Consider the following 27,352-nt stretch of genomic DNA (forward strand, 5'->3'; position numbering starts at 1 on the left):
AAGACGATTTTGCCACACCGTCAAATACTCGGGAATTTTTTTCCTTCCAAATGAACCACCATGAAGCCACCATACACATCTTCCACAGCGACTTACCCTTTCTTTTCCAGGGACACCATTCCCAACTTTTAATAAAATCTGATATGGTGTTAGGGAGAACCCAAGATACCCCAAAGAGAGATAGAATAAAACCCCATAAATCTCGAGCAAACTGACAGTGAATTAATAGATGATCAATGGATTCGCCGTCCGAAAAACCCAAAGGACAAAAACCCAAAGGACAATAGTTGACCAAAATCATCCCTCTCTTCCGCAAAAAATCTTTTGTCTGGATACGACCACAACAAACTGCCCACGCAAAAAAAGAAACCCTCGGCGGGCAAGGAAACTTCCAGATCGAAGCAAAAGGAGACTCAACCTCGCTACACACCAAATGATGATAGAAAGATTTAACAGAGAAAAAACCGGATGAACACCAAAACCATACACGGGAATCAACGCCTCTCCCCTTAATATAACACCCGTCAATCAAGGCCATCAACTCAAGGACTGAATTCAGATCTCTGTCAAAAAAGTTTCTTCTGAACAGCGGCTTCCAAACCACTACCGAGTTCACCCTCTCAAAGCATTCCGCCACCCATCCCACCTTTTGAGAAGACACCAGATACAAATCAGGGAATAATGCCCTAAGAGGAACTGCCGAACACCACGGATCTGACCAGAAGCGAATTCTATCCCCAACATAAACCTTAAAGCGAATACCTTTGGAGAATAGAACCTCAACCTTCAAAATATCCCGCCAAACAGTTATACCCTTGAACTTAAAATTATCCGCAGTACACCAGTTCCCCTCCCTCAACTCGTACTTGCTCCCTAATAATTTTACCCATAATGCAGAAGGTTCTGACCCAAACCGCCACAACCACTTTCCCAACAATGCCGTGTTAAAGCCTTTTATTCTCCGAATTCCTAACCCTCCATTTTTCAGAGGGAGGCAGACAAAACTCCATTTAACCAAGGGAATTCCACCAGAGGAATGAGAGCCACCCCACAAAAACCTCATTTGGATCTGTTCAATTCTAATTACTACACTCACAGGACATTTGAACAAAGAGAGAAAATAAATCGGAATGTTTGATAAAACTGCTTTCATGAGAACTAACCGCCCTCCTTTAGATATCAAATTACGTTTCCAGGAGTCAAGACGCCTCTCCACTCTATGAATGATTGGATTCCAAAATAGTTTATTCGGTCTTCCCACCCCCAAAGGAAGGCCAAGGTAAGAAGCAGGCAGAGAATTCAAAGAGCACCCCAGAATCCTTGCAAAGACAGAAGCTTCAGAAGAAGGAACATTTATAACATATAACCCTGACTTTGAAAAATTAGATCTTTGGCCCGAGACCATCTCATAACACCTTAAGATAGCTTTAAGATTCAATATCTGAGAAAACACTGGGGCACAGAATAGCAACGTATCATCTGCGAATTGAAGGAGCGAAACCTCCACTTTATTACTTTCAATTAAGAACCCTTCAAAAAGACTCAACTCGCTACCTTTTCTCAAAAGCCGGCTAAGAGACTCCGCAACGATCACAAAGAGAAAGGGGGATAGAGGATCCCCTTGCCTCAATCCCCTAGATGATTTGAAAAAACCTTTAGAAGAGCCATTAATGAGAACTGAGAACCAAGCAGAAGATACACAAGATCTGATCCAGCCTCTCCACCGAGAACCAAAACCCATTTTGCCTAGACTATAGTCCAGAGACTCCCACTCAACCCGATCATAAGCCTTTTCCATATCAAGTTTACACAAGACCCCTCCTTGACCGCTTCACCTGTAGGTATCAATAGCTTCGTTTGCAATGAGAGAACAATCCAGAATTTGTCTTTTATTAACAAAAGCGCTTTGACTATCTGATATTATTGAAGGAAGAACTAATTTGAGGCGATCCGCCAAAACTTTTGCCAATACTTTATATAAACAACCGACTAAGCTTATCGGACGAAATCCCGACACCTTTGAAGCCCCCTCTATCTTTGGGATTAGGGTAATGAAGGTCTTTTAGCTGGACAAAAAGGTCATTTGAATTATCACTGGACAAAAAGGTCTTTTAGCTTTTCGGTTAATGATACCCATTCATTTGAAGCCCTTAGAGACATATCTTCTGTTAAGATCGGTGTACCCACATAATAAGTTCCCTCTCTCTTCAGATAATCCAATATTAAGGCCTTCGAATTAACTGTTTTTGTAAATATGTTTGGCAAAGCAGAAGCACATGGCTCACTACATCCACTTATCCGTCCAAAGGCCCAAGTGCCCAACACCAACACAAGAGGACTGATGAGAGGTAAAAGGCCATCAGAAACTCAATCTCCAATGCACAGCCACCCCCCGCCCTCTCTCTCTCTCTCTGTTTTTTTGGTACCATGACCTTAGCCTACAATTCATCTTTATTGTTGAAGTGCCTCTACCACCACTTGGCTAGTTGAATCGTATTTTGCATTCTAATGCTTTTCATTCATAGGCTACCCAAAAGTTTTGGCATACACACTTGCCTCCAGTTGATTAAGTGAAGTCTTCTAAACATTATATCATCATTCCACAAGAAATTCTGATGGATTCTTTCTATCTTTTCTGCAATTGGAGGGTGTATCCTCTACATGGATTAGGAAAAAGATGAGGGTATTAGATAAATGCCCTAAACAGAGTAATTCTACTAGGAAAGGAAAAGTACTTACTTTTCCAGGCCCCTTGTCTAGACTCAACTCTTTCCACCACTAGCACCTACTCATGAGGGTAAAGGTTCACATCTTTGAGAGGAAAGCCAATATACTTACTTGGGAGTGGTAGCTGATTAGAAATATAGAACCTAAGGGAAGGAGCCACTTCAATTGGTCAATATTGATTCCTCGAAAGAGAGATTTTTTCCTCTGAAAATTGCAAAGCACTTCTTTGGAGAAGGGAGAAACCTTGGTTTGTCAAATTGCCCCTAGGGAGTTTGCGATCATTCCACTGCCAGAACCAAATTCTGGTCTGTGCAAATAGTCTTGGAAGAGGGTGGGAAACAACCCTTTCGAGGAGCTAGAGGAATGACATGAACGTTTCTCAGGGAAGTTTATTTCTTTATGGTGGTCGATGAGGGCCTCCCTCCATTTGCTTGGGCAGTGGAAAACTTCTGTAAGATAGGATGTCGCCTGGGAAGAGTATTGGCTACGGATGGATCTTGTGAAGAAGGAAGGGTATACGAGGAGGTTAACATCATGTTGATGGCATCAAAGGAAGCTGTGAACGTAATCTGTGTCCCAATTTCGATAGAAGAAACAGTCTATTGGGTGGTGGGATCGAGACTTCACCACCGTCTGATGCTATCAGATATACAGGAAACAGAGGCGACGGCGACATTATTTAAGCTCTCTCGGTCTGGTTCGATTGCCGGAGGCGAGAGATCAGAGGCGGAGGACTCTCCAGTGCAAGATAGTGGTGAGGTGCATGATTGCGTGAGTTTTGAAATTCTATCGTGTGCCCAACTCACCTTTTCTGCCACCAATTTCGTGGATACAGCTGGGTGTTGTAGTGTGCGTCAAAAGGAAGTAAGGCAGACAGCTACCTTCGGGAATATCTATTCAAACTGAGATTTCTCCTCGTTGAGCCATGTGGCATTGCCTACTCAGCTGGAAAGCGATAATGATACGATTTCCTTTGGATCTCTAAATGAGGCCCTCGCCGAGGCCTACTGGACATTTTCGTATGGGTCGGACTCACTAGTGGGAAAGTTCGTGTGAGCCATGAGTAATATGTGGGGCCCTCAGATATGTCCAGTAGACTCGCACGAGTGGCCTTCGTCTTCACTTGCTCGCCTCCCGATATCAAGTAGATTATTTCAGGATCCCTCGTGCCTCAGATGTCGTTTCTTTCTCCTGAAGAAACACCGTCAAGAAGAAGTCCTTTTTTTTTTTATGACGTAGGATGTCCCCACCCCACTTTGTTGAGTGGGACTAATTCCCTCCGGATGCGCGCAATCACCCGTAAACCACATGCATCGGGTAAGCACAGTGGGATTCGAACTCTTATCTTGGGGAGCATACCCAAGACTTTAAGCCAAAGAGCCACACCTGTACGGGTAAAAGAGCCACACCTGTCAAGGAGAAGTCCTGCGCTGATTATTGCAGAGTTCTCTTTGCTAGAGGTATCGCAAGGGAGGATATCATCAAGGATAGCTTAGGAATTGGGGGCCTTGGATAGGCATCCATTGTGCCTGAACCTGTTCCATTCTTTCTCTGCAGTGGCTTTTTCGTCGGAGGTTCAATTAAAGATAGCTGTAAATCCAGTATCAAGCTCATTGTATGATGGACCAGTCAAGGAGGGTTGGAATAACTTCTGGAAAATTGAAAATCTCCTCCCAGGTAACAATATTTTTGTATTGAAAATTTGCTTGGATTTTCTTCTCTGTGGATTGCAGGACACAGGGCTAGTATTCAGATATTTTTGCAATAACCCTAATAAAGCCCTGGTTGAAAGCTCAGATCCACTCCTAAGTTGTACTCCCCAGGAGGAGCCGAACTGTTTGTGGCTAGAAGAAGCAGATAACAATAGAAATGAAATGGTAGAGGAAATTTCCCGGGAAAAAAATTGTCTATCTCAGAAAAGAACAATAGTATGGCTTTGGTTCTGCAGGAAGAAGAAGATGTTATGCCGTGCTTGGGAAGATCCTAAACAAGAAATTTTGGACATCTTTGTGAATCACATTCTTTCAACTAGCAAAGCACTGGGCTGGTGTATTCAGGACTAGAGGATGATTTGAAGAGTATATTCAGAACTGCTGAAAAAAGGGAACTGGATCTGAGAAATTATTCAGATACATCTAGCTGGGAGGGAATTAAAAGGATGCTGCGAGAATTATCAAAACTAAAATCGGATGTTAATTATGAAGGGACATCGAGGAGGATTCAATTGGAGTCGGGCACCACCGGTGGAAATCATGGGTCAGTAGAGGGGTCGCCCGTGTCTTGGGGCACGCTAGAGGAAGAGGGGGTGGCGGTCTCTCTGCTCGGCAAGTGATTGGTTTTCGGTTCTTATAAATGGATCAACAAAAGGTTTTTTTTAAATCCTCGCGGGGTCTGTGCCAAGGTGACCCCTTGTCCCCCTTCCTCTTTGTAACGATGGTGGAGACTTTGAGTCGCCTCATGGAAAAGGGGAGATCGAAGGGCTTGATTGATGGTTTTGAAATTGGTAATGAAGGAATGGAGGTCTCTCATCTTCAATTTGCTAATGATACTCTGTTATTTTGTTCCCCTCAATTGTCGAAAATCATGAATCTCAAGGCAATCCTTGGATGTTATGAAGAATGTATGTAATAGATATGGGGGTGTCGGAGGCGCTTGAATTAGCTTGTCTTTGGGCTGTCCCTTGGAAAAGTTTCCATCCACGTATCTAGGTCTTCCTTTGGGAGGGCGGAGACCTCGTAAATCTTCTTGCTATCCCATTGTGGAAAGAATGGAAAAAAAGGCTAGATACTTGGAAAAGGAACATGGTGTCTAGGGGAGGCAGGGTGACGCTAATCTAGGCTGTTTTGGTTATTCATATCTATCAGTTATCTCTGTTTAAGTTCCCTAGTAGTGTAGTGAAGCGGATTGAACAAATTCAAAAAAGATATTTGTGTTTGGGGGGGGGGGCGCAGAAGATATAAGGGGGATTCCTTTAGTGAGCTTGGATGATGTATGCAAGCCTAACAAAGGTGGTGGTCTGGGCATCAGGAAAATTAAGGAAGTCAATCGCTCACTATTGGGAAAGTAGTAATGGAGGTTCGGGGAGGAGCATTCTCAGTTATGGGCTAAGGTGATTGAAAATAAATATGGGGTAGAGCCAGGCCATTGGAAAGCTAAAGATTATTTTTAAAAAGCAGGTGTTACTGTTTGGTGAGACATTATGCCGTTAAGTCATCTATTTAACCAAGGTAACAAATTTGAGTACTCGGGTGATAGAATCAGCTTTTGGCAGATGAGTTGGTGTTTCCATGCGCCTTTGAGGGAGTTATTCCTGAATTTATTTGCTGTAGCTTCCGCGTGAGGATACCATCGTACAGTTTTGAGAGACTTGGTGACAGGGTGATTTGGAAGCCATCTTTCAGAAGGAATTTTTTTGACAGGGAAATCTGGTCAGTGGAAAGATTGATGGAGTTGCTTGAAGGTTGCTACATTAGCTTTATGGGGGTGGACAAGAGCGTGTGGATATGGGATTCTACCGGGGTATTTACTGTTAAATCCTTTGACAGCCATCTGGATCCTAGTCCCGTAATCCCAATTGAATAAAAGGTTTGAAAGATCCAAGCCCCTCCAAGAGTTTGTACTTTTGGATGGGCGGCTCTTCGCAGACGGATTTAGATGGTAAATTTTCTTAGACATCGCAAGATGATGATAGTTGATCATTTTGCATTGTGCATTGCGACAGGGGAGTCAGTGGATCATATCTTCATTCATTGCAGAGTAGCTAGAGAGGTATGGAGTTCCATTCTATCCAGATTTGGGATAGCTTGGGTGTTCCCTTCCACCCTCCGGGAGTTACTTGAGAACTGGTCGTTGGTGCCTTAGAAGAGAAAAGGGAAAGTTCTCTGGTCCCTTCTCTGGTCCCAATCTTCTCTAGCAATCATGTGAGTTCTATGGAAAGAAAGAAACAATAGGGTTTTTGGTGGTAATTTCCAAATCGGCTCATTTTCTTTTCATTAAAGTCATTACCTTAACTATAGCCTGGGCAAAATCCCTATCGTTATTCCGCTTTGTATCGGCTTTCGCTTTATAGGAGTGTTGGAAGGAGATCTGCTACAGTGTAGAGAATAGGCCTCCTATTGTGCAACGGTGGCAGGCCCCTACCCTTGGAGTTCTGAAGCTTAACTTTGATGGCTCTAGTATGGGTAATCCAGAGCCGGCCGGAATAAGAGGTGTTCTTAGAGACTCAACGGGTGAAGTTATTTGAGCTTTCTCAGGACCTATTGGAGTTACAGACACGAGAGAAGCGGAGGTACAGGCAACTCACCATGTTATTTGCCGCCTCCAAAAGGATATTATGGATTGCGTGATAGTGAATGGCGACTCCCTAAATGTTATTCGATGGCTTAGAGGGTCATCAGTTCCCCCTTGGAGATTTTCTCAGTTTTTTGATGAGATTCGAGATAAAACAATCGTCTCCTCTTTATGCTTTGTGCATGTAAGAAGATCAGCCAATGGAATAGCGGATAGATTAGCTAGGGAAGGACAAACAGAGTTTGGAGTTGTTTGATTTTTTTCCTCCATAATTGGGTCTGGGCTTTGTATTTCTCTTTGCATTTCTCGCTCGTCTTTGTTTTCTATTTGTATTTTGAGCTTTGTGTTTTGGGGTCCACTTCCTCAGTCGTCCCGTTTCTGTTTAATGAAATGTTACCATTAAAAAAAAAGATTTTTTCATTTAAACTATTTGGCATGTGGTATCGGAAAAGGCTGTTATGCTATTAATATGGACAACTTTAGTCAATGAATCCTCTGCAAATAAAATAGTACCATCCATGCATTGCAGGTGGGTTATAGACGGGTGCCATAACCTGCTCCAAGGCCTCTAAGAAGACCAATTTCCATAACTTTATAGAGAATATAACCAATGTTTTCTGCTGCCAATATGAACATGAAAGGAAATAGAGGGTTCCTTTGTCTTAGACGTCTCAAAGTGAAAAAATGTCCAACTTGATTACTGTTAATAGAGAATATAACCAATTTCCACAACTTTATAGAGAATATAACCAATGTTTTTTGCTGCCAATATGAACATGAAAAGAAATAGAGGGTTCGTTTGTCTTAGATGTCTCGAAGCGAAAAAATGGCCAACTTGATTACTGTTAATATTGACTGAGAAGTGAACCAGGCCCCGCTCAATATATTTTCTACGCGGAAGGCCGCAACACTTTTTCTTTAGCATCCAAAGGAGCAATGACCAATCAAATCTATCACTTGATTTATTTATTTATTTTTTGAAATGGCAATATATTGAAAGAATGGAACCGAGATGGTCCACGAAAATACAAAGAAAAGAAAAATTACATCAAAACAGACTAAAAATACATTTCACGGAGGGAGATGATTAAACCATTCCAAACCCTCTTTATGAACACCCGCTTTCGCAAGGGAATCAGCTTCACCATTGGCTGATCTTCTAACAAATTTAAACACTATGGATGAACCTGAAACAAGATCAGAGATTTCCTCAAAGAAGCTAAGAAAGCGCTACGGAGGTGTAATTTTCCCAGATAGCCAACTGATTACGTTAGAAGAATCACCTTCCACAATCACCTTATCGAACATATCCCTACTCAAACGTTTTATTCCTTGAAAAGCCCCTTTAACTTCCGCTTCAGATGAGTCGCTTCTACCAATTGGGCCAGCAAAAGCCCAAGACACCACACCTGCAGAATTCCTAGCAAGGCCACCAATACCTGCCGGACCCGGATTAGCCAAACTAGACCCGTCAAAGTTTATTTTCAAGTACCCTTCAGGAGGAGCCTCCCATCTTTGAACTATCTTCTCTCTCCTCAGCCCTTCCCAACACACAATTCTCCAACCTTCCCACAGATCAAAAGCTGAAACAAATTGAAACCGAGGAAGACTCTCCACCCAAAAAATCACCAAAGCAATAATTTTCATAAATAACCAGTAAGTTGACTTAGCCACTCCATTAAAAACTCGCGAATTTCTTTCTTTCCAAATAACCCACAACAAAGCTATCAAACACAACTTGCAAAGCAATTTCCCTTTCTTCTTCCAAGGCACAAAATCCCAACTCAACACTAGTTCTGGTATAGAGTTTGGGAAGATCCAACAGATACCAAACCTATCCAAAATGAGGCCCCAGATCTCCCTTGCAACCTTGCAATGAATAAACAGATGATCAATAGATTCACCATCTTCCATACAAAGCGAACAATATCCTATCAACCACATTTCCGTTCTTCTAAGAAATTCAATGGTCTGAATCCTCCCCTAGCAGACTGCCCAACCAAAAAAGGAAACTGATGGAGGCCTAAGGAATTTCCAAACGTCAGCTGTGAGAGGGGAGCTTGAAGCATCCACCAACCTAGAGTAAAATGACTTCACAGAGAAGAAGCCTGATTAGTCCCAGATCCAAGTTCTTTTATCCAACCCACTTCTTCTTATATAGCAATTCTCAATCAAAAGAAGTAACCGAGAAATGGAATTTAACTCCCTGTCAAAAAAATTCCTTCTGAAGCTAGGCTTCCAAACCACCTTGGTGTCCACCCTCTCAAAACAATCACACCAACACATCCTTCTTCAAAGCCGCCCAGAACAAATCAGGAAAAAGAGTCTTCAAGGGTTCCTCAGAGCACCAAGCATCCACCCAAAATTTTATACGATCCCCTTTGTAAACTTTAAACTGAATACCCTCCTCAAATCTGTGCTTGAACCTCAAAATGTTTCGCCAAACAGTCCCCCCTTTCTTGCTATATGAATCATCCGAGCACCAATTCCCATTTAAGAAGTCATATTTGCTACCAATCACCTTTACCCACAAAGAAGATTGTTCCATACCAAAACGCCAAAGCCACTTTCCCAACAATGCACAGTTGAACTCTCTCAACTTTCTTATCCCCAAACCACCATTCTTTAACGGCATACAAACATTTTCCCACTTCACTAAGGGTATACCACCCTTACTATCGTCACCTCCCCAAAGAAATCTTTTTTGAATCTGTTCTATTCTCAACACTACACTAACCGGACAATTGAACAAAGATAAACAATACATTGGAATATTAGCTAGCACTGCTTTGACCAAGATGAATCTCCCACCCTTAGAAACAAGATTCCTCTTCCAAGTTTCCAACCTTCTTTCTATCCTTTCCACTATAGGAGCCAGAGCTCTTTTCCAGGTTTTCCCACCCCCAATGGAAGCCCTAAATACAAGGAAGGCAGGGAATCCAACCTACACCCCATCACCTTAGCAAACTCATCAGCTTCAGGAGGGGGGAGATTAATAGCTAACAAGCTAGATTTCCTAAAATTTGATCTTTGACCAGTAACCAATTCATAGCATCTTAGAGTAGCCTTCAAGTTTAATATCATCTTCCTATCAGGGGCACAGAAAAGAATGGTGTCGTCAGCAAATTGCAGAAGAGAAACTTCCACTCTATCACATCCAATAACAAAACCTGTAAGCAAACCCAAGCAACAACCTTTACTCATCAACCTACTAAGAGTTTCCGCAATGATGACAAAAAGAAAAGGAGAAAGGGGATCCCCTTGCCGTAAACCCCGAGAAGACTTGAAAAAACCTTCTGGAGAACCATTTACCAAGATGGAAAACCACGCAGAGGAAATACACTTTCTCATCCAACCTCTCCAGCGATTTCCAAAACCCATTCTTCCAAGCAAAAAATCTAAGCAATCCCAATCCACTCTATCATAAGCTTTCTTCATGTCTAACTTACATAGCACACCTCCGGCTCCACTTTTCGAGTAAGATTCGATAACTTCATTCGTAATTAAAGAACAATCCAAAATTTGCCTCTTACTGACAAACGCATTCTGACTATCCGAGATAATATGAGGTAAGACCACTTTAATTCTATCAGCTAACACCTTAGCCAATAGCTTGTACAAGCACACCACCAAGCTTATTGGACGAAAATCAGACACCTTAGTAGCACCTTTGATCTTGGGTATTAAAGTTATAAAAGTAGCCCCTATGCCTTGGTCAAGAGTCAACCCTTCATAGAATTCTGTAAAGAATCTTAGAATATCACATTTCACAACCGGCCAGCAAGCTTGGAAGAAACCTAGGCAAAAACCGTCGGGACCAGGAGCTTTATCTTTAGGCATCGAAAAAAGACCTCTTTCAACTTCCTCTTCTAAAAATGGTTGTTCCAGATTTGAGCTAACCTCCAGATTCAAACTCTTAAAACTCCACTTCTTCAGGAATGGGGCGAAGAACTCCTTCTGAAGCATACAGAGCAGAATAAAAGTCTACTATGGCTGAAGATACCTCTTCCTTAGAGCTAATTACAGCACCTTTTACTGAAATAGACTCAATTCTGTTTGACCTCCTTCGAGCACTAGCCATCGTATGAAAATAAGCAGTATTCTTGTCACCCTCCACCAGCCATTTTACCCTTGATTTTTGCCTCCAAGATATTTCTTCCTGCAGCAATAGCCCTTTGTGTTCCTGCTTAACTTTCCCTAACTCCTGCCAATCTTCCTCAGAACTTAAACCACACTCCTCCAAAGCTAGTAATTCTTTTAACCTATTTTCCAACCAAAACTTTCTACTATTTACCTACTGATTTTGCTCCTTAGACCATTCTTTTAACTTTATTTTAACAAATCTGAGTTTTTTCCCAATCACCACATCCGCCGGGCCCTCAAAACGGCATGAAGACCACCAACTCCCCAATCTATCATCCATCTGGGGGAAACTAAGCCAAGCCAACTCAAATCTAAAGGGGGGAGGACCCCACGACTCAAGATGAGGGTCAAGAAGAAGGGGACAGTGATCCGAAACCGAGTGCACCAATGCTTTCTGAGAGCTGTCAGAAATTAAATTCAGCCACCCTGAGCACATAAGAAATCTATCCAAACGACTCCGACTAGGACCTCTCGACCACGTGAAGGAAGCACCCGCTAAAGGAAGATCGATTAGCTCAAACTTTGCCACAAAATCAGTAAAGGCTTTGATCTGAGAATTGGTTCTTACACATTCTAATATTTCCCCTACTTTCATAATCTCATTAAAATCACCTCCAATGCACCACGGCAGAGAACAAGCATCTCTGACCTTCTCCAGTTCCTTCCAAAACAGAGCCTTTTCCACTCGAAGAACCGGACCATAAACTCCGGAGAACAAGCACATCGAAATATCTGCCTCATTTTTCAAAGCAATCGACAAAGAATACTTTCCTATCCACTCCTCCTGTCTTTTCCAAACGTTCTCATTCCAAGCTACTAGAATACCACCTGAGGCACCATTAGATCCTACAAAGGAAAACTCCCACTCAGCCTGAACCCCCAACCCTCTAAGATCTCCCCTATTAACCGACTCCATTTTGGTTTCGTGCAAGCAGATAAGATCCGGCTTCATCTTCTTAACCAGCTCCTTAACTTGAATTCTTTTGTCTTGATGGTTCAGGCCATTGACAATTCAAGATACAATCTTCATTATAAATCTAACTTGGCAGACGGCTTCCCCTTCCTCCCGCTAGGTTTTTTTTTTAGAAACCCCGTCTTCTTCCAAATCTTGACCAAAGTTAATGTCCATCCTCAGCTTCTGAAGTTCCCTGAGCTTTCTCCTTGAAGGCTCGATAGAGCCCTTGTGCAAAGACTCTTGTTCCTTTGAATCTCTTAACTCAGCGCATTTAATTTTAGATATGAAATCCTCCTCCTCCCCAGCGAAAACCAATCCCAGAATCTTGCTAACTCCCAGAGTATGAGACGCCAAACCATCAATGTCCTCCATAATAACGGCCTCCCCGACTTCATCCCCAGATAGCCCTTCTACCGACTCCGAAAGAGCCTTCAGAGGCTTCATTTGAATATCATATGGGACACTATCTGATTCCACATCCATTTTTTCAAGGCTACTTGCTACTTCACCCTCAAAAACCACCACAAATGAAGAATCTCCAATAGTATCCCCAATTGGAACTTCGTCTATCTCTAGAATGGGCTTCAGAGGCTGCTTTGGAGAAACAAGCATGACACCGTCTGTAACCTTTTCCAGATTTGCAGATAAAACTATTCCTTTCTCTCGACAAGATCTCTTCTTTCTGCAGTAGCTTAGCCCCAACTTTGGCATAGGACAGCCCTCGATCCTTCCTAGCTCCCTAGCCTCTGATGGATAATTATACCGCACCATACTTGCCTTAAAATTATTTACCACTTCCGAAGGGCACAAATGCTCCACTGATTTGTCTAAGAAAATACTTCCGAGATTCAAAGAGACCAGCCCTACTTGCTTAAAAACCCAAGGATTGATACATTCTCTTACCACCATAGCCCTGGACCCAGAGCACACGCTAAAACGGAAAAATTCTAGGGACTCCGAGGCACCCTCAATGAGCTGAACAGCATCCCTCTGTATTCTATCCACCTCCACAGAGAAATCATCTTCTGAAACTGATTCAAAATCTAGATGCCTAACCACATCCGCCAAATCTTCAGAAAGATCTTCAAGCTCCGTGCTACAACCTTTAGATAAGGTCTTTGATCTTAAAGACTTTACCTCAGGCGAGAACGAAAGACAAGCAACAGAATAAGGGCATCCCATTCCACTCCTAAAGAATAATTGATTAGACAGTAATGGAATTGAGATCCCAATTCTCGAGTAACACTCAGGGGATTCCAAAGCACCTCATACTCCACAACTGGCCATAGGCCCAAAAATAGATGAAGAGGGCCCACTGCTAATACTCTCCTGAAGATGGGCCACCTCCCTTCTTCCAGAAACCACTGAGGGCGATTGGGAGCCCACCATCCCAGGCCCATCATCACCAAGCTCCTGATCCACTACCTGAAAAGGAATAAGGATTTCTTCGATAGGGCCTACCTCCCGAAGCCCATTCGGACTTACACTCGGATCCATCTCCCATGAGACTTAAAAATGTTCTCTGAAGTAGATCTTGGAGAAAGCGATTCATAAATATCACAATAGCTGTTAATACGGCAATTGGGGCCACCAGAGCTGATGAGATAGGCCGAAAGTCGCACACACTCCGCCACCTGTACTCTAAGGGAGACAGGCTATTTTGAAATTCAAAATTTCCGCCAGATGTTAGAGGACTATCCTGCGCCCCATGCAGCGCAGGGTAGCATACCATGCTATCGTAAACTTCTTCTTCCACTTGGGGCACCACTGCAACCTGAGAATTATCATCATTCAATAACCCCTCCTCCAACCCACCACCCAGACCCTCGCTGCTATGACCTCCTTCTGAAGTTCCCACCTCAGAAAAATCTTCATCGACCAAACCCTTGTCCGACAAACTGTCCTAATCTACAACCACATTCCCCACCTCCTCCACTATCTATCACTTGATTTATTCACATCTAGATTCAAAAGCATATTAGAGGAGCCATATCTTTTTGTTGAATGCTGTCCAGCTGTCTACGTATACAAAAGCACTTTGATTAAATGCAACTAGGAGTCATAACATTCTGATCTTGTGAACTTTAGATGTGATTTTATAAACTCTGCTGATTAGACTAATTGGCCTATACTCCTTTATGTCTTCCTCATTGTTGACCTCAGGAATAAGGAAGATAAATGTGGCATTAAAGGCTTTACTTTACCATGACTTCAACTGTGTTAGGTTCTACAAAATCCGAAAACTATGGGAAAAAATATAGTGAAAACCCTCAGTGCTAGGAGCGTTACTACAACCTTTACAAACCTCCTCTTTTTATAATCTTTCTTTGTGAAGAAGAATTTCCTCCACGGGGATTTGTGAGAGCTACCCATAAATCCAAGGTATGAACTAATGGAATATGGAAGAAAAGTACTTTACCATGTCTTCTGTAGGACCATTTCTTGCTTCAAACCCTTGACCTTTCACTTTCAACTTATTTCCTAATTCTTTTCCAGCCCTTGAACTTGGCTGTATGATGGAAATTACTTAGTTATAATCACCAACTGGTATCAAAAGGCCCCATATCGCTCTCTCTGGAAGATCTCCTCCATATCATTGATTTTATCAGTTCGTTACTCAGATCCAATCTAGAGGACCGATCGTCATTTGCCAGGAGACCAACCTCTTGTTTTCGGTTAGTGTCCTCAATCATGTTGTTCGTCTTGTTTTACGTTAGCGGTCTCAATCATTCTGTTCATCATACATTTGCTAAGAATAGGGCTTTTGAAATGGACCTTATTCCACTTTTGGAGGGCCCTTTTGAGAGCTTTCAACTTTCTGAATTGGAGAACCTATGTACTACCCTCAACATGATTTTACTTGCAGCACTCACACATGAACGGTCTGAAAAACCACGTGGATATGTCAGATCTGCTCAAATCTAAAGGAAGTTCGTGCCTCAAATCATCAACATAACTAAACAAGATAGGAGCATGCTTCTAGATGGGGTGTCGAAGGATTTTCCGTAGGACTTGGTGCAAAACTCCTCACATTCGGAGGAAAAAAGAGAACTCTTTCTAGTGGACAAAGGAATGAGATCGATTTGCCGTTCAACGGCGTGAATTTGTTGTCATGAAGTGTGGTTAGAGATTTGGAGAAGAGAAAAAGTGAGTTAGGGAAGAAACTCTCCCTCACTAATGTATTTATTTTAAAGAGAGATAAGTACAATGACAACTATGCCCGCAGGCTTATTACATATATCCAACACTCCCCCTCAAGCTCGAATGTAGATATTATACATTCCTATCTTGCTACAAATATCATTCAACTTCGACTTAGGCAAGGGTTTGGTGAAAATATTTGCTAACTGGTCCACAGATCGAGTAAAAGAAACATGTATCTCGCCCTTATGGATTCTCCGGCGAATAAAATGGCAATCAACCTCTATATGCTTGGTTCTCTCATGGAAGACGGGGTTGGTGGCTATGTGAATCGCAGCTTTATTATCACAATAAAGCTGAGCTGGAGAAGAAGGAAAGCCAATCTCTGTCATGAGGGAACGTAACCAAAGAAGCTCCCCACTCGTATGGGACATAGCTCTGTATTCTGCCTCGACACTAGACTTCGAAACAACCTCTTGTTTCTTACTTTTTCGTGACACTGGATTGCCACCAACAAAGGTGCAATAACCCGTGGTTGATCTCCTATCTGCTGGAGATCCTCCCCAATCTGCATCACAATAGCCTTCCACCCTGACATGTTCATTTTTCTTGAATAGTAGTCCTTTCCCTGGTGCCCCTTTCAAATAGCGGAAAATCTGAACTACTGCTGTCCAGTGAGAGGTACGAGGAGCACTCATAAATTGGCTAACTACTCTAACTGCATAAGAGATATCTGGGCGAGTAACCGTGAGATATATGAGCTTACCAACCAGTCTTCTATACCTGTCAGGGTCTTCCAACAGATCTCCTTCCTCTGGAATAAGCTTTACATTGGAATCTATAGGAGCAAATACAGGTTTAACTCCAAGATTCCTTGTTTCTTCCAGTAAGTCCAACACATACTTTCTCTATGTGATAGAGATATCCCTTGAGAGGAATATGCCACCTCTATCCCAAGAAAGTATCTGAGCTGACCCAAATCCTTTGTAGCAAACTCTTTTTGTAAGAAACTCTTCAATCTCTGAATTCCCCCTGAGTTGCTACCTGTAATGATGATGTCATCAACATACACAATCAAAAGGATGTACCCTGCAGAAGATTGATGACTGAACACTGAATGGCCTACTGCACACTTCTAAGTCCAAAGCGTATGACGACATCACTGAATCGACCAAACCATGCTCGTGGAGACTGTTTCAAGCCATACATTGATTTTTTAAGGCAACAACAGAGGAGGAAATCTCCCCTCGAGCAGCATACCCTGGAGGTTGCTCCATATAAACTTCCTCCTGGAGATCGCCATGTGGAAAGGCATTCTTGACGTCTAGCTGATGTAGTGTCCAACCATGATTAACTGCCGTGGAGAGTATCACGTGAACTGAAGGAATCTTGGCAACTGGCGATAACGTCTCATGATAGTCGACCCCAAATGCCTGAGTGTAACCCTTGGCAACCAGACGGGCCTTCAACCTTTCAATTGTCTCATCAGGTAAATACTTGATTGAGAATACCCAATGGCAACTGACTGGTCGAGCCCCAGCAGGAAGTGGAACAAGATCCCATCTTTGGTTTGATCGGAGCGCACCCATTTTTAGATCCATAGCAGCTCGCTAGCTAGGATGTTGAAGCGCCTCCTGTAATGAATTTGGTAACACAATAGAGGACAAAGAGGAGACAAAGGCTTGGAAAGAAGACGTCGGACGATCATAACAAACAAAATGAGTTATGGGATGTGCAGTAGAATGAGATCTAGTGCGAGATGTAATAGGAGAGTTAGAAGCAATGTCAGAGGAGGGTAAAGAAGATACTTGAGTAGACAAGGTAGGGACCTTAATAGATGAAGGCGATGGATTGTGTGAAGGAGGTGGAGGTCCGTCTTTCTGCAGGCGTCGCCGATATTGTTTGATAACTGGTGGTGGAGCCACTGGGACTGATGAAGATGGCGATGGATCTGTTATCGTAACAGGCTGTAAGGGTACCTGAACCGAGTCAGGTATCGAAGGAAGAAACAATGGGACCTCATTCTCCAAGGGACTTGTAATAGGAGGAGATGAAGGACCAAAAAAAGCTTCAGATTCAAAAAAGGTCACATCAGCTGAGACAAACCATCAGCGTAGTCGATGACTATAACAACGGTAGCCTTTCTAAGTTCTAGAATAACCCAGAAAGACACCGTTCCGACCGAGGATTGAGTTTGTTCCGACCAGGACCAAGAAGGTGGATGAAGCAGACACACCCAATTACTCGAGGGGCGAGAGGGAATGGATCCTGCTGAGGGTATAACACCTGAAAGGGAGAAGAGCCACGAAGGACAGAAGAGAGAAGGCGATTCGCAAGAAAACAGAATGTCAACACGACCATCCCTTTAAAAGACTTATGGACTCGCATTTGAAACATGATTGTGCGAGTAACTTCAAGTAAGTACCTCAATTTCCTTTCACCGATACCATTTTGCTGTGACGTGTAGGCACAAGATGACTTTTTGCTGTGACGTGTAGGCACAAGAGGACTGGTGAAGAATTCCATGACATGAAAGATAATCCTGAAACCCATGTGTGGAAGAGAAAAATTCGCGAGCATTATCAGTGCAAAGACATTTAATATTGCAATTAAACTGATTCTTTATTTCAACATGGAAATTCCGAAAAGTAGTGAAGACCCGAGAGCGGTCTTTCAACAAATATACCCATGTCATACGCGAGTAGTCATCAATAAAAACAACGAAATACCTAAAGCCATTATTTGACGCAACCCTAGAGGGCCCCCGTACATCAGAATGAATTAAGAGAAAAGGACTATCGACTCGTCTAATGGCTCGGGAAGGAAAGGACACCCGATGGTGCTTCCCGAGTTCACACGACTCGCACTGGATCGAAGAGACTGAAGAAGGAACAAATGGCGTCTGCTGAAGGTGCTGAAGAGACGGATGACCAAGACGTCAGTGCCACTGATAGGCGTCAACAGAGCTATGCAAAGCTGTAGTAGAACGGCTGCAGTCAAGGCGGTAAAGTCCATCCACCTCACAACCCGATCCAATCGTCTTCCTAGTCGAAAGATCCTGAAACAAACAATAAGAGGGATAAAATGGGATGGAGCACTGGAGATTTTTTGTTAATTGACTGACAGAAAGTAAACTAAATGAAGATTTAGGGACACATAGTACAGTTGATAATGAAATATTAGGTGAGGGACATATTGTACCAATACCAGTGATGGGGGAAGTGGACCCATCAGCAAGGGTAATGGTCTGCGAGCCAGAAGAAAAAGAGCGAAAAGAGGATAGCTGAGATGAGTTACTAGTCATGTGATTGGAGGCTTCCGAGTCAATAATCCAGGACCCAGAGCTAGAGAGTAAGGTTGTGGGTGAACTTCCTGGCTGGGCAAACCCGGCAATGTGCTGTGAAGCACTCTGTCTAAACCGTTGCAGCTCCTCATAATCTGCCCTCGTGAAGGTAAATGACTCATCAACCGAAGTAGAACCGGGCGTAGGGGTCAAGCTGTCAGATGGGCTAGGAGCAGTGAGATGAACTGATCGAGGTGGGCAAAGCTCTGGATGAAGCGTGTATCATGTCTCGATCTGGTGGCCATCCTGATGGCAATGAGTACAGTAACGACGGCCACAGCCACCACCCATGCAGCCACCTCCACGGCCACTACCACGAGCCCAGGGAAAAGAGCCACCTCCTCTGGGTGGTCTGGAACCACCAATACCATAAGAAGATATGAGAGCGGAACTATCAGACGGAAGGCTGGATGGTGACTCATCAAGGCACTGCTGCGCACGTGAATAGGCCTCCTGTAATGATTGAATAGTGTCAGAGCCAAGAATCTGATGGCGAATGTGAGTAAACTCAGGCCCTGGCTCTCAAGATAGTGCACAACCCGAATTTGTTCTCGCTGGTGATGAAGAACAGTGATGTCAAAAGTGAGAGGTAAGAAAATGTCAAGCTGCTGATATAATGAGATAAACTGCCCATAATGAGTCTCGAGGGACATGTCACTACGTCGCAGACGCATTCACTCAAAGTAAGTGGAACAGATACGCCTGAGGTTCTCAACCCCAGAGTAGGTGACAGCTGTGTGATCCCTGATCTCCTTTGCAGTAGGAAGGAGAATCATGGTGGATGAAATGGCAGGGGTCATGCTCTGCCAGAGTAGACTACGAATCAAGGCATCTTCCTGCTACCACCTAGTATAGGAAGGGTCCTTGAGAGATGGGCGGTCATCTCGAAGAAAGCTAACTTTGCCACGACCTAGGAGGTATGTCTCTATGGCAACTTTCCATGGCAAGTAGTTGGATCCATCAAACTTCGCAATATTCAACTGTTGATAAGATCCATCCACAGGTGCATAACTCGGAGAAGGTGATAAAGACGGAGCCGAAGGAAATGGGGTTGCACGAACTTCAGTAGTCATGCCAAGAGAGGGATCCACAATGACAGGAGGATCCATAAGAAAGAGAAGGAAAATATAACCCACACGCAATGGCGAGATAAGAGATGAAAAGAGAAGAACCAGTTACTCGAGGAAAGAACAAATAGCGCGGCCTTACGAGAGAACGAAACGAGATGGTGGGAGCCATATGAAAGACAGAGAGAGACCGCGAAGAAGGGAAAGAGAAACCCAACTAACTCAGCACATAATGGTGGAGAAGAGTGTTTTGCTGAAGAAAAACAATTAGAAGGACATGAAAAGATGAGATAGGCGAAGATGATTTAAAGAAATAGGAGAGAATGGGTTATAATGGGAGGTGGAGGGGGCGGAAAGGGGCGGAAATGTGCTGGAGGGAGGGAAAGGGGTTGAAGGAAGAGGACGAGGGGGCTGGTGGGGGCGGGGAGGGTGGGGGAGGGAGTGGCAAGGGCCTGGAGAGGGGCTGGTGGGGGCGGGAAGGGTAGAGAAGGGGGGGGGGGATGAGGGGTCTGGAGGGGGCGGGGGGATGGTTGGGTGTGTGGGGGGGGGGGGGGGGGTTACTAGTGAGGGGGAAGAAAGGAGGGGCGAGAGGGAGGCGGAGCGTGAGGGAGATGGGGCTTGGGTTTAGGGTTAGGGTTGCGGGGGACAAGGGAGAGATGGGGATGGGGCGTGGGTTTAGGGTTAGGGTTGCGAGGAACGAGGGAGAGAAAGATGAGGGAGATGAGAGGGTTAGGGTTAGGGTTGAGGGACGGAGAAGGTAGAGGCCAGAAGGAATCCCTAGGGATCAGAAACCCTAGGGCTCTGATACCATGTTGAGAGATTTGGAGAAGAGAAAAAGTTAGGGAAGAAACTCCCCATCACTAATGTATTTATTTTAAAGAGAGATAAGTACAATGACAACTATCCCCTTAGGCTTATTACATATATCCAACAAACTGAAAGGTCAACTAGGTCATGACGAGATAAAATATGAAAACCTAGACATCGTGAGCGAGATACATTCTGCACTAGATATCTCTTCAGGACACCTCGCAATATTGAAATCTCCGAAGATGCACCAAATGCTGGTGTCTAATCATTGGGAGGAAGACAACTCCAACCATGTGCTTTCTCTGTTTGTACAATCAAATGGAGCATAAAGAGTCGACATTAACCATTGAAATGAATCCATAGTTAAGTGCGCCGAAATTGAATACCTACCACAATTAATATGGTTGTAGCTTATCACAATAGGGTGCCATAAATCCCACATTCTCTTAGTTAGGCGTATGGATAGGATCATATGACCTTTAGCTCTTTGCCATACAAAGTTATTGACTTTCAGAGTAACAGATTAAATTTTAGTCTCCATTAGTGTCGTTGCTAATAAAATTTACTCGTACACCTACGGCTGATAGTTACAGGTGGATATTAAATTAACTACCTCAGGCTTCTTTTCATGGATTTAGTTGACTTTCCAATTGAACCAATGACTCTTTTTTGTAAGCCCAAGTGTTCCCATTGGTTCAATCATTCACCTTACCTTCTTATTTTGATGCTAGCAAACCAAATTGATTAGCATTTATGGACTAATGTGTTGCTTTGGGGTGTTGTGTTGCATACAGGAATTTCACATGCCATATTGCCATTACACAACTCATACAACACATGGCTTGAGGATCCACACTTACAATGATCAAGAGCTTGCACTCACAGTGAAGACATCATCATTTGAAGATGTTCAAGTCAAGAAGCTAAAGGTGAAGATCCCTCAAGCATACCTAGTAAGTGTCAAGAAGAAGCTTGGAGATGAACCAACATGGTGACACCTCATGCACCTTTCAACATGCATTGAAGATTGGAGGGAGTCACAAGAGCTAAGACAAGGTCAAGAAGTTCACTCACAAGTGAAAAAGTCCAAGGAAGTGCAAAGGAGCCGATACATTCTAAGAAGACTCAAGGTTCTCTACTCTTATAATGTATTTAGAGTCCGCTTGATTTTATGTAAATTGCACTTTCAAAAGGTTTTCAAATGGTTTTCATACTTAATTTTTTATATCTTTGGAAACCATCAACACACCCAAAAATGTGTTTGAAAACCTAGGACTAAAGCCCAAAGACTATGGCCCAAAGCCCTTGATTTTTAAAGTTAAAATGGAATTTTATACAAGGCTGGTCGACCGGGGTGTGGAGTTTTATACAAAGCTGGTCGACCGGGGTGTCCCGGGTGACTCCGGGAAACCGCGACAAGGTAGCTGGAAATTCCAGCAGTTGTAGGATTTTAGCGGGCCGGTCGACCAGGTTGAGCCGGGCGTCTGTGGAATAGGTTCTGTCGAAACAGAACCATTCTGTCATGGTTTGGCCGGGCGACCGCCATGGGGCCGGTCGACCGCGACGGTAAGAAATTTGAAAATAAAAAGTGCACCTGATAGGGGCGGGCGACCGCTGTGGCTCAGCTGACCGTGCCGGTCTGGCAAACTAGCCGTTGGGGCTTACACAGGTTAACTTTTTCAACCCAGCTTTTTTACAGTTTTACCCCCAAACGGTCATATTTTCAAATGGGATATATATACATCATCTAAACCTTTCTAAACTAGTTTTTGAACATTTTGAAAGATCAAATCCCATATTTTTGAGCTAAAACCTTCACATCAAAAGCTAAACCTCTTTGAACTTGTATTTTCACATTATATCAAGAGGATCTCTATTAGGCTTCTACATTTTTCTATCTTTGGAGAGTTTGTGAGCTTACAAAGTTGTCATCCGCCTATCAAGAGGCAAAGAGAGTTCTTATTTTTATTTTCTTCATTTGTATTTGAGGGTCTCAGATTCGGCCCGGTAAGAAAGGAGAATCGTTTGTAAGAGGGAGTATCCCCTCACAAGGCTTCGTGAAGAAAGGGTTTGTCCCCCTTGGAGAGTGGAGAAGGCGTTTGTACGGCTTGGAGGTTTGCCATTGAAGAACCTAATTTTTATGGAGAAACCCAAGGAGATAAACTTGGAAGAGTGGAGTATGTCTTGTGATAGACTGAACCAATATAAATCATGTGTTCCTTGTGGATGACTCTTCTTCTCCTCTTCTTGCAGTTGTGGTGATTGATAAACTCTACCCTTTACTTGTTTTTATGTTTATTGATTATTGAACAAGGGTTAGAGCATATAAGCATAAAGTAACATCTAAACCCTAGCTTTCATTATATTGATTATTTGAACAAGGGTTTGACTAATTCATGCTTAATTAGAAAAACAATTTTAATAATCCAACTAATTAAGCCAATAAACTTTTAATTGACCAATTCACCCCGCCTCTTGGTTGTCACACTTGCATTTCACTTTTCACCACCACTAAATTTAGGGACCTCAATTCTCATTTTGGAGTCCACTTGTTGACAACCTCAAAATTAAGTCTTAATTGTCGCTGGTGGAACAATAGAAATGTATTTTTAAACTTCTAAGAAAGGTGAATGATAGGGCATTAGAGCGTCACCATAAGTTCATCTACGTATTGGCTTCGAGGGTAGCCACTCTTTTGCTTATCTTTTCGCTATGTTTGGTTGCACAAACTCTCGGCATTCATTGGAATCTCAAATGCCAATGAATGCCGATTCCTTATTTGGCACCAAAATGGTAAAATTTTGGTAGAAGAATAGTGGAAAAGGTTTTGTCTCCCCTCTCTCTCTCTCTCTTCACTCTCTGTATTGGTAATGACACTCCTACTTTTTCCACTACTCTCCGAGAGGACTGCGGCGCAACCAAACACTACTTACCACTATTCCACTATTCTCCGAGTGATAATTCTAGACATCTATGCTTGTCTCCTCCCTTTTGACTTCTTATTCCACTACTCTCCGAGCCACCCCCGTGCAACCAAACTTAGCCTTTGTGGTTTTAGAAAGGGTATCTTGGTTTAATCCATAGGCAAAGAAATTCAACCAAGAATAAGTTCTTATTTCACTCCTATCCTACAAATTCAATTAAGTGATGCAATTGAAGAATATAATAGTTAGTGTTTATGACACTCTCGGACAAATCCATTCAGACACTTTTTCATATTCTAGAAGTTTTTTCCTTTGCATTTTTGGTTTTTCTGTGTTTAAATTGTCGGTTCCCTCTTTTTTGGCTATGATCATTTTCTTTTTTCTAAGTGTTTCTTGTTCATTTGACGTAATTGATATTACATATTATTGTTAAACTGTAGTAGTACACCTTTGGTTTAGAAGGCAGTTTTTACTTTCCAGATGCTTTATACAATTTTCATTTTTGAAGCAGAGGCCCTAATTTTGATTACAAAATGTTGGATTTTCATTTTCCTGCACATCAATTTTACTTATTCATTTTTTTTGTAGGCTTCATCCAAGCCAATGGTGCTTTCCTTCACTGAATTATTTACAGGTGTTGTTGATAGTATATTACCCAATGGAAGTGGACCATATTTGTTCGTGAGCTACTTGGATCGATGGTATGGATGAATATTATTTTCATAAAGTTGTTATCGTATCTCCAACTAGTTTGGGACGAAGGCTTAGTTGAGTTGAGTTGAGTTATGGTATCAATTTTTTTAGCATGTGATATTTTTATATCGAAATAGTTTCCCTTCGAAATCTAACTTTTTAGTGCTGGGCTAAAAGGCTATCTAATCGCATTCATGTTCGGTATAAATTTATTCACTAGTCCTATATATTCACTTGTTCCCTAGGTACCGCAATGTCTTAAAAGTAACAAACAAGACACCGTTTTAAGTATGGTGCATATATTAGTAGCTTCTTGTGTAATTCTTCATTAAGTAACTTAACTTTATATAAGTACGTGATTATGGCTGTACATTACAATGACAAATATAATACACCGTAAATTTTGAGCATTCTCTTTTCTCCATGAAAATCCTCTCCCTCTCTCCTATGTAAGCTTGCAAGATCTTCTACATTGTTTAGTGCAATGTGATTAATGATTCAAGAAAGATATCTTCTATTTCTCAAGAGCAAGGCAATCTGGGATTCAAGAAAGATTTTTCATTCATTTAGGGAATTGAACTTTAATTTTTGAGAACATAATCTTCCTCAAATCTTGTTGTTTTGGTTCCTCCACCAGTTTTCATCTGTGACCTGAGATATGATTTTGGCATTGCAAGCCCATGACACCCGTCTTCTCTGTTATGAAGATTCTTTCATGGAATGTGAGGGGTCTTGGCTTACCTTGGCCTCATCTAATTCATCTGAATCTGAAAGAATTGATCAGGGCCCAACACCCTTTTATATTATGGTTATTAAGGAAAGCCCTAAGCAAAAGCCAAAATTTCGAATTGAAAAAGTTTGAATCCACCCACGAGTCATTTTGTGTCCGGATTTACTGCCTTACGAACACAGAGTACCTGACTTCTTGTACTCGCAGTTTGTGGACCGCACTAAACGAGTTCCATTCGCAAGAGTATGAATTTCGTATCATGCAAATCTGCATGAAACTTCAGAACTATCTCAAAGCTCAAAGTCAACCTTTCAATTGCCGCATTTCTAAATAAAATGAAAGGCCTCTTTGACCAATCTGTTGCAATCTAGATGTCACTTGATGAGCATGATATGGTCTGCTGCTACTCGGTTGGCTCTTGGAAACGATTATGTAATGTTTAGCACTTCAGTCCTCGCACTCGAAAGGAAGCCACACGCATTTGCTGAGCTGCATGTCCTTCTCCTTCAATAAGAGGGCCTAATATCTGCTACAAAGGGATCTGTGAAGCCAGCCACGCCATACTCAAAACTCCCAAGACTACATTGAGACAATGTTGTTAGTTCCTTTAACATGGTAGGTGCCTTGGACGTGGTCATTGTCAAGGGAACATGGAAACTACTACAATCAGAAACACAGATATACACCCTCCCAACCCCCAATCAAACACAGCAGGGTACCACCAAAATCAACACCGTGGTCAACATCATGGAAAGGATCATGGTCTATGTTGCATCAATATTGATACGAGTGTAGGAATCCAACATGGTTTTCGAGTATCGGATTCGGCAAACCACAAAAAGAACGATTCGTGAATTCGCCAAAATATTTTAATCAATTCTCAATTTTTTTTTTTACATAATAATATTGTTATAAAAAGTAATATGTTGAAAATTTTGATAGGTTACTTAGATATAATGTTTTAGGGATTTGCTAGCGTCCATCGCATAAGGTATTTTGCGGATGGTCTCTTGCATGTGAGAGCAACCACCTCATGAATGAGGACAAAGACTGCTGAAAAGTGAGCCTGTGTGGCTGCTCTCACATGCAAATGACCATCAGTGAAATGCTTTCTGTGATGGACTCTAGCAAATCCCACTGTTTTATTTTCATTTAATAAACTTACTATTAAGATGTGTACAACTCAAAACATGCGGTAATTGTAAAGTTGTGTTTGCAATATTTTGAAAAAAACAGATAAAAGAGATCTAGAAGTTTATCAGAGAATCTTGAAGTATTGGAATCCGAGATGTGTCCGACATGTATTCTTCACCCACTTAGAAGAATTCATGTAACATGAATCATGGTTGACCTCCTCAAGGGGAGCCTTCCTGTGGGCTGCTGCCTGTACCTTCTCTGCCCACTTACACACAACAGGGCCCGCCTTATCCTCATAGTGCATGTTCCACTACTATTTCATGGTCGGCTCAGTACTCCATTAGCTGTTGTATTTGGGGGCGCATGAATCATACAACCATGAACTGCTATCATCGTTTTAGTGCCTAGGACCTGTTAGATTGGTTGTAAAACCCTGAGCAAAATCGCTACACGTTGCGGAAGAATAAACCGTGTAGAACAATTTTTTTGCTCTTAGCCAGGATTCCTAAGGACTAATTGATTTTAATGTGATTTAATAAACATAAATATAAATACTTTATTTTGCTGATGAGAAGAAAAACGTCTGTGTGATCTACTCGAAAATCCTCCAATGATCTAATCGATGCGAAACCGCAAGTTGAACAGATGGATTCCTTTCTTTGCACAACGGATCTTGTTAACAACTCTTTGTTTACTTTATAACCTGATCTAAATCAGATTATAATGTGGGAATATGTATTTAGATCAATGGAGCTTTGTTGGATGTTTGTCTTTAACTTAGAAAAGACAAAACTAGCTGATGGAATTGAAGAAGAAGAAGAAGAAGAAGAGAGACTTTGGGATGTCTCTACCAATTTCCAACACATGGAATTATGGAAAAGCTCTTTTAAACTCTATTCCTTTGTCTTGTATTTTTAAAGTTATCAATTTCCATATACAAAACCCAAAGCTTCTAGAGAAATCTCACAAAACATGGAACCTAGCCACAATTAGAAGCTTCAATTTGGAAACAAGCTAGTTGGCTTTTTCAAAATAGAAACCAAACAATATGGGGGTGTTTTTAGAAATTCTTGGAATTTTAGAAATCCCTAAATTGAGTTTTTTCCAAATAAAAAACGTGGTTGCTTTATTGGATAAAAACAATCCCAAAAATATCTCACACATTGTTTCTTTTTTCAACATTCCTGCTATAAGCCTGTAGGTCAAATTTCGACCTCATTTTTGGACAAGTAAATGGCCGAGTTAGAAAAAATCATACACTACAAAGTTGTAGATCTTTCAAAATCCCTCAAAACGAGTACTTTCACATTAATTTTTGACCAGAGATGAGTAAGTTATGACTGTTTTAGTAAAACTAGTTTATAGCTAAACTTACAATTATTTATTTAATTC

General features: G+C 42.2%; 1 protein-coding gene across 3 annotated transcripts in view; it reads left to right on the forward strand.

Annotated features, from left to right (window-relative positions):
• LNO1 (Nuclear pore complex protein) overlaps positions 1–27,352 on the forward strand; it is a 134,983-nt gene that overhangs the window by 26,148 nt on the left and 81,483 nt on the right. For all 3 annotated transcript variants that reach the window (XM_077389413.1, XM_077389414.1, XM_077389415.1), the window contains one exon: positions 23,989–24,101. In XM_077389413.1, the coding sequence (XP_077245528.1) occupies positions 23,989–24,101 (113 nt within the window). The remainder of the gene's footprint in view (positions 1–23,988; positions 24,102–27,352) is intronic.

Source organism: Tasmannia lanceolata, unplaced genomic scaffold (genome assembly GCF_043159265.1).
Source record: "Tasmannia lanceolata isolate RefF3 unplaced genomic scaffold, GAP_Taslan_0.1 ptg000008l, whole genome shotgun sequence".
NCBI lineage: Eukaryota > Viridiplantae > Streptophyta > Magnoliopsida > Canellales > Winteraceae > Tasmannia > Tasmannia lanceolata.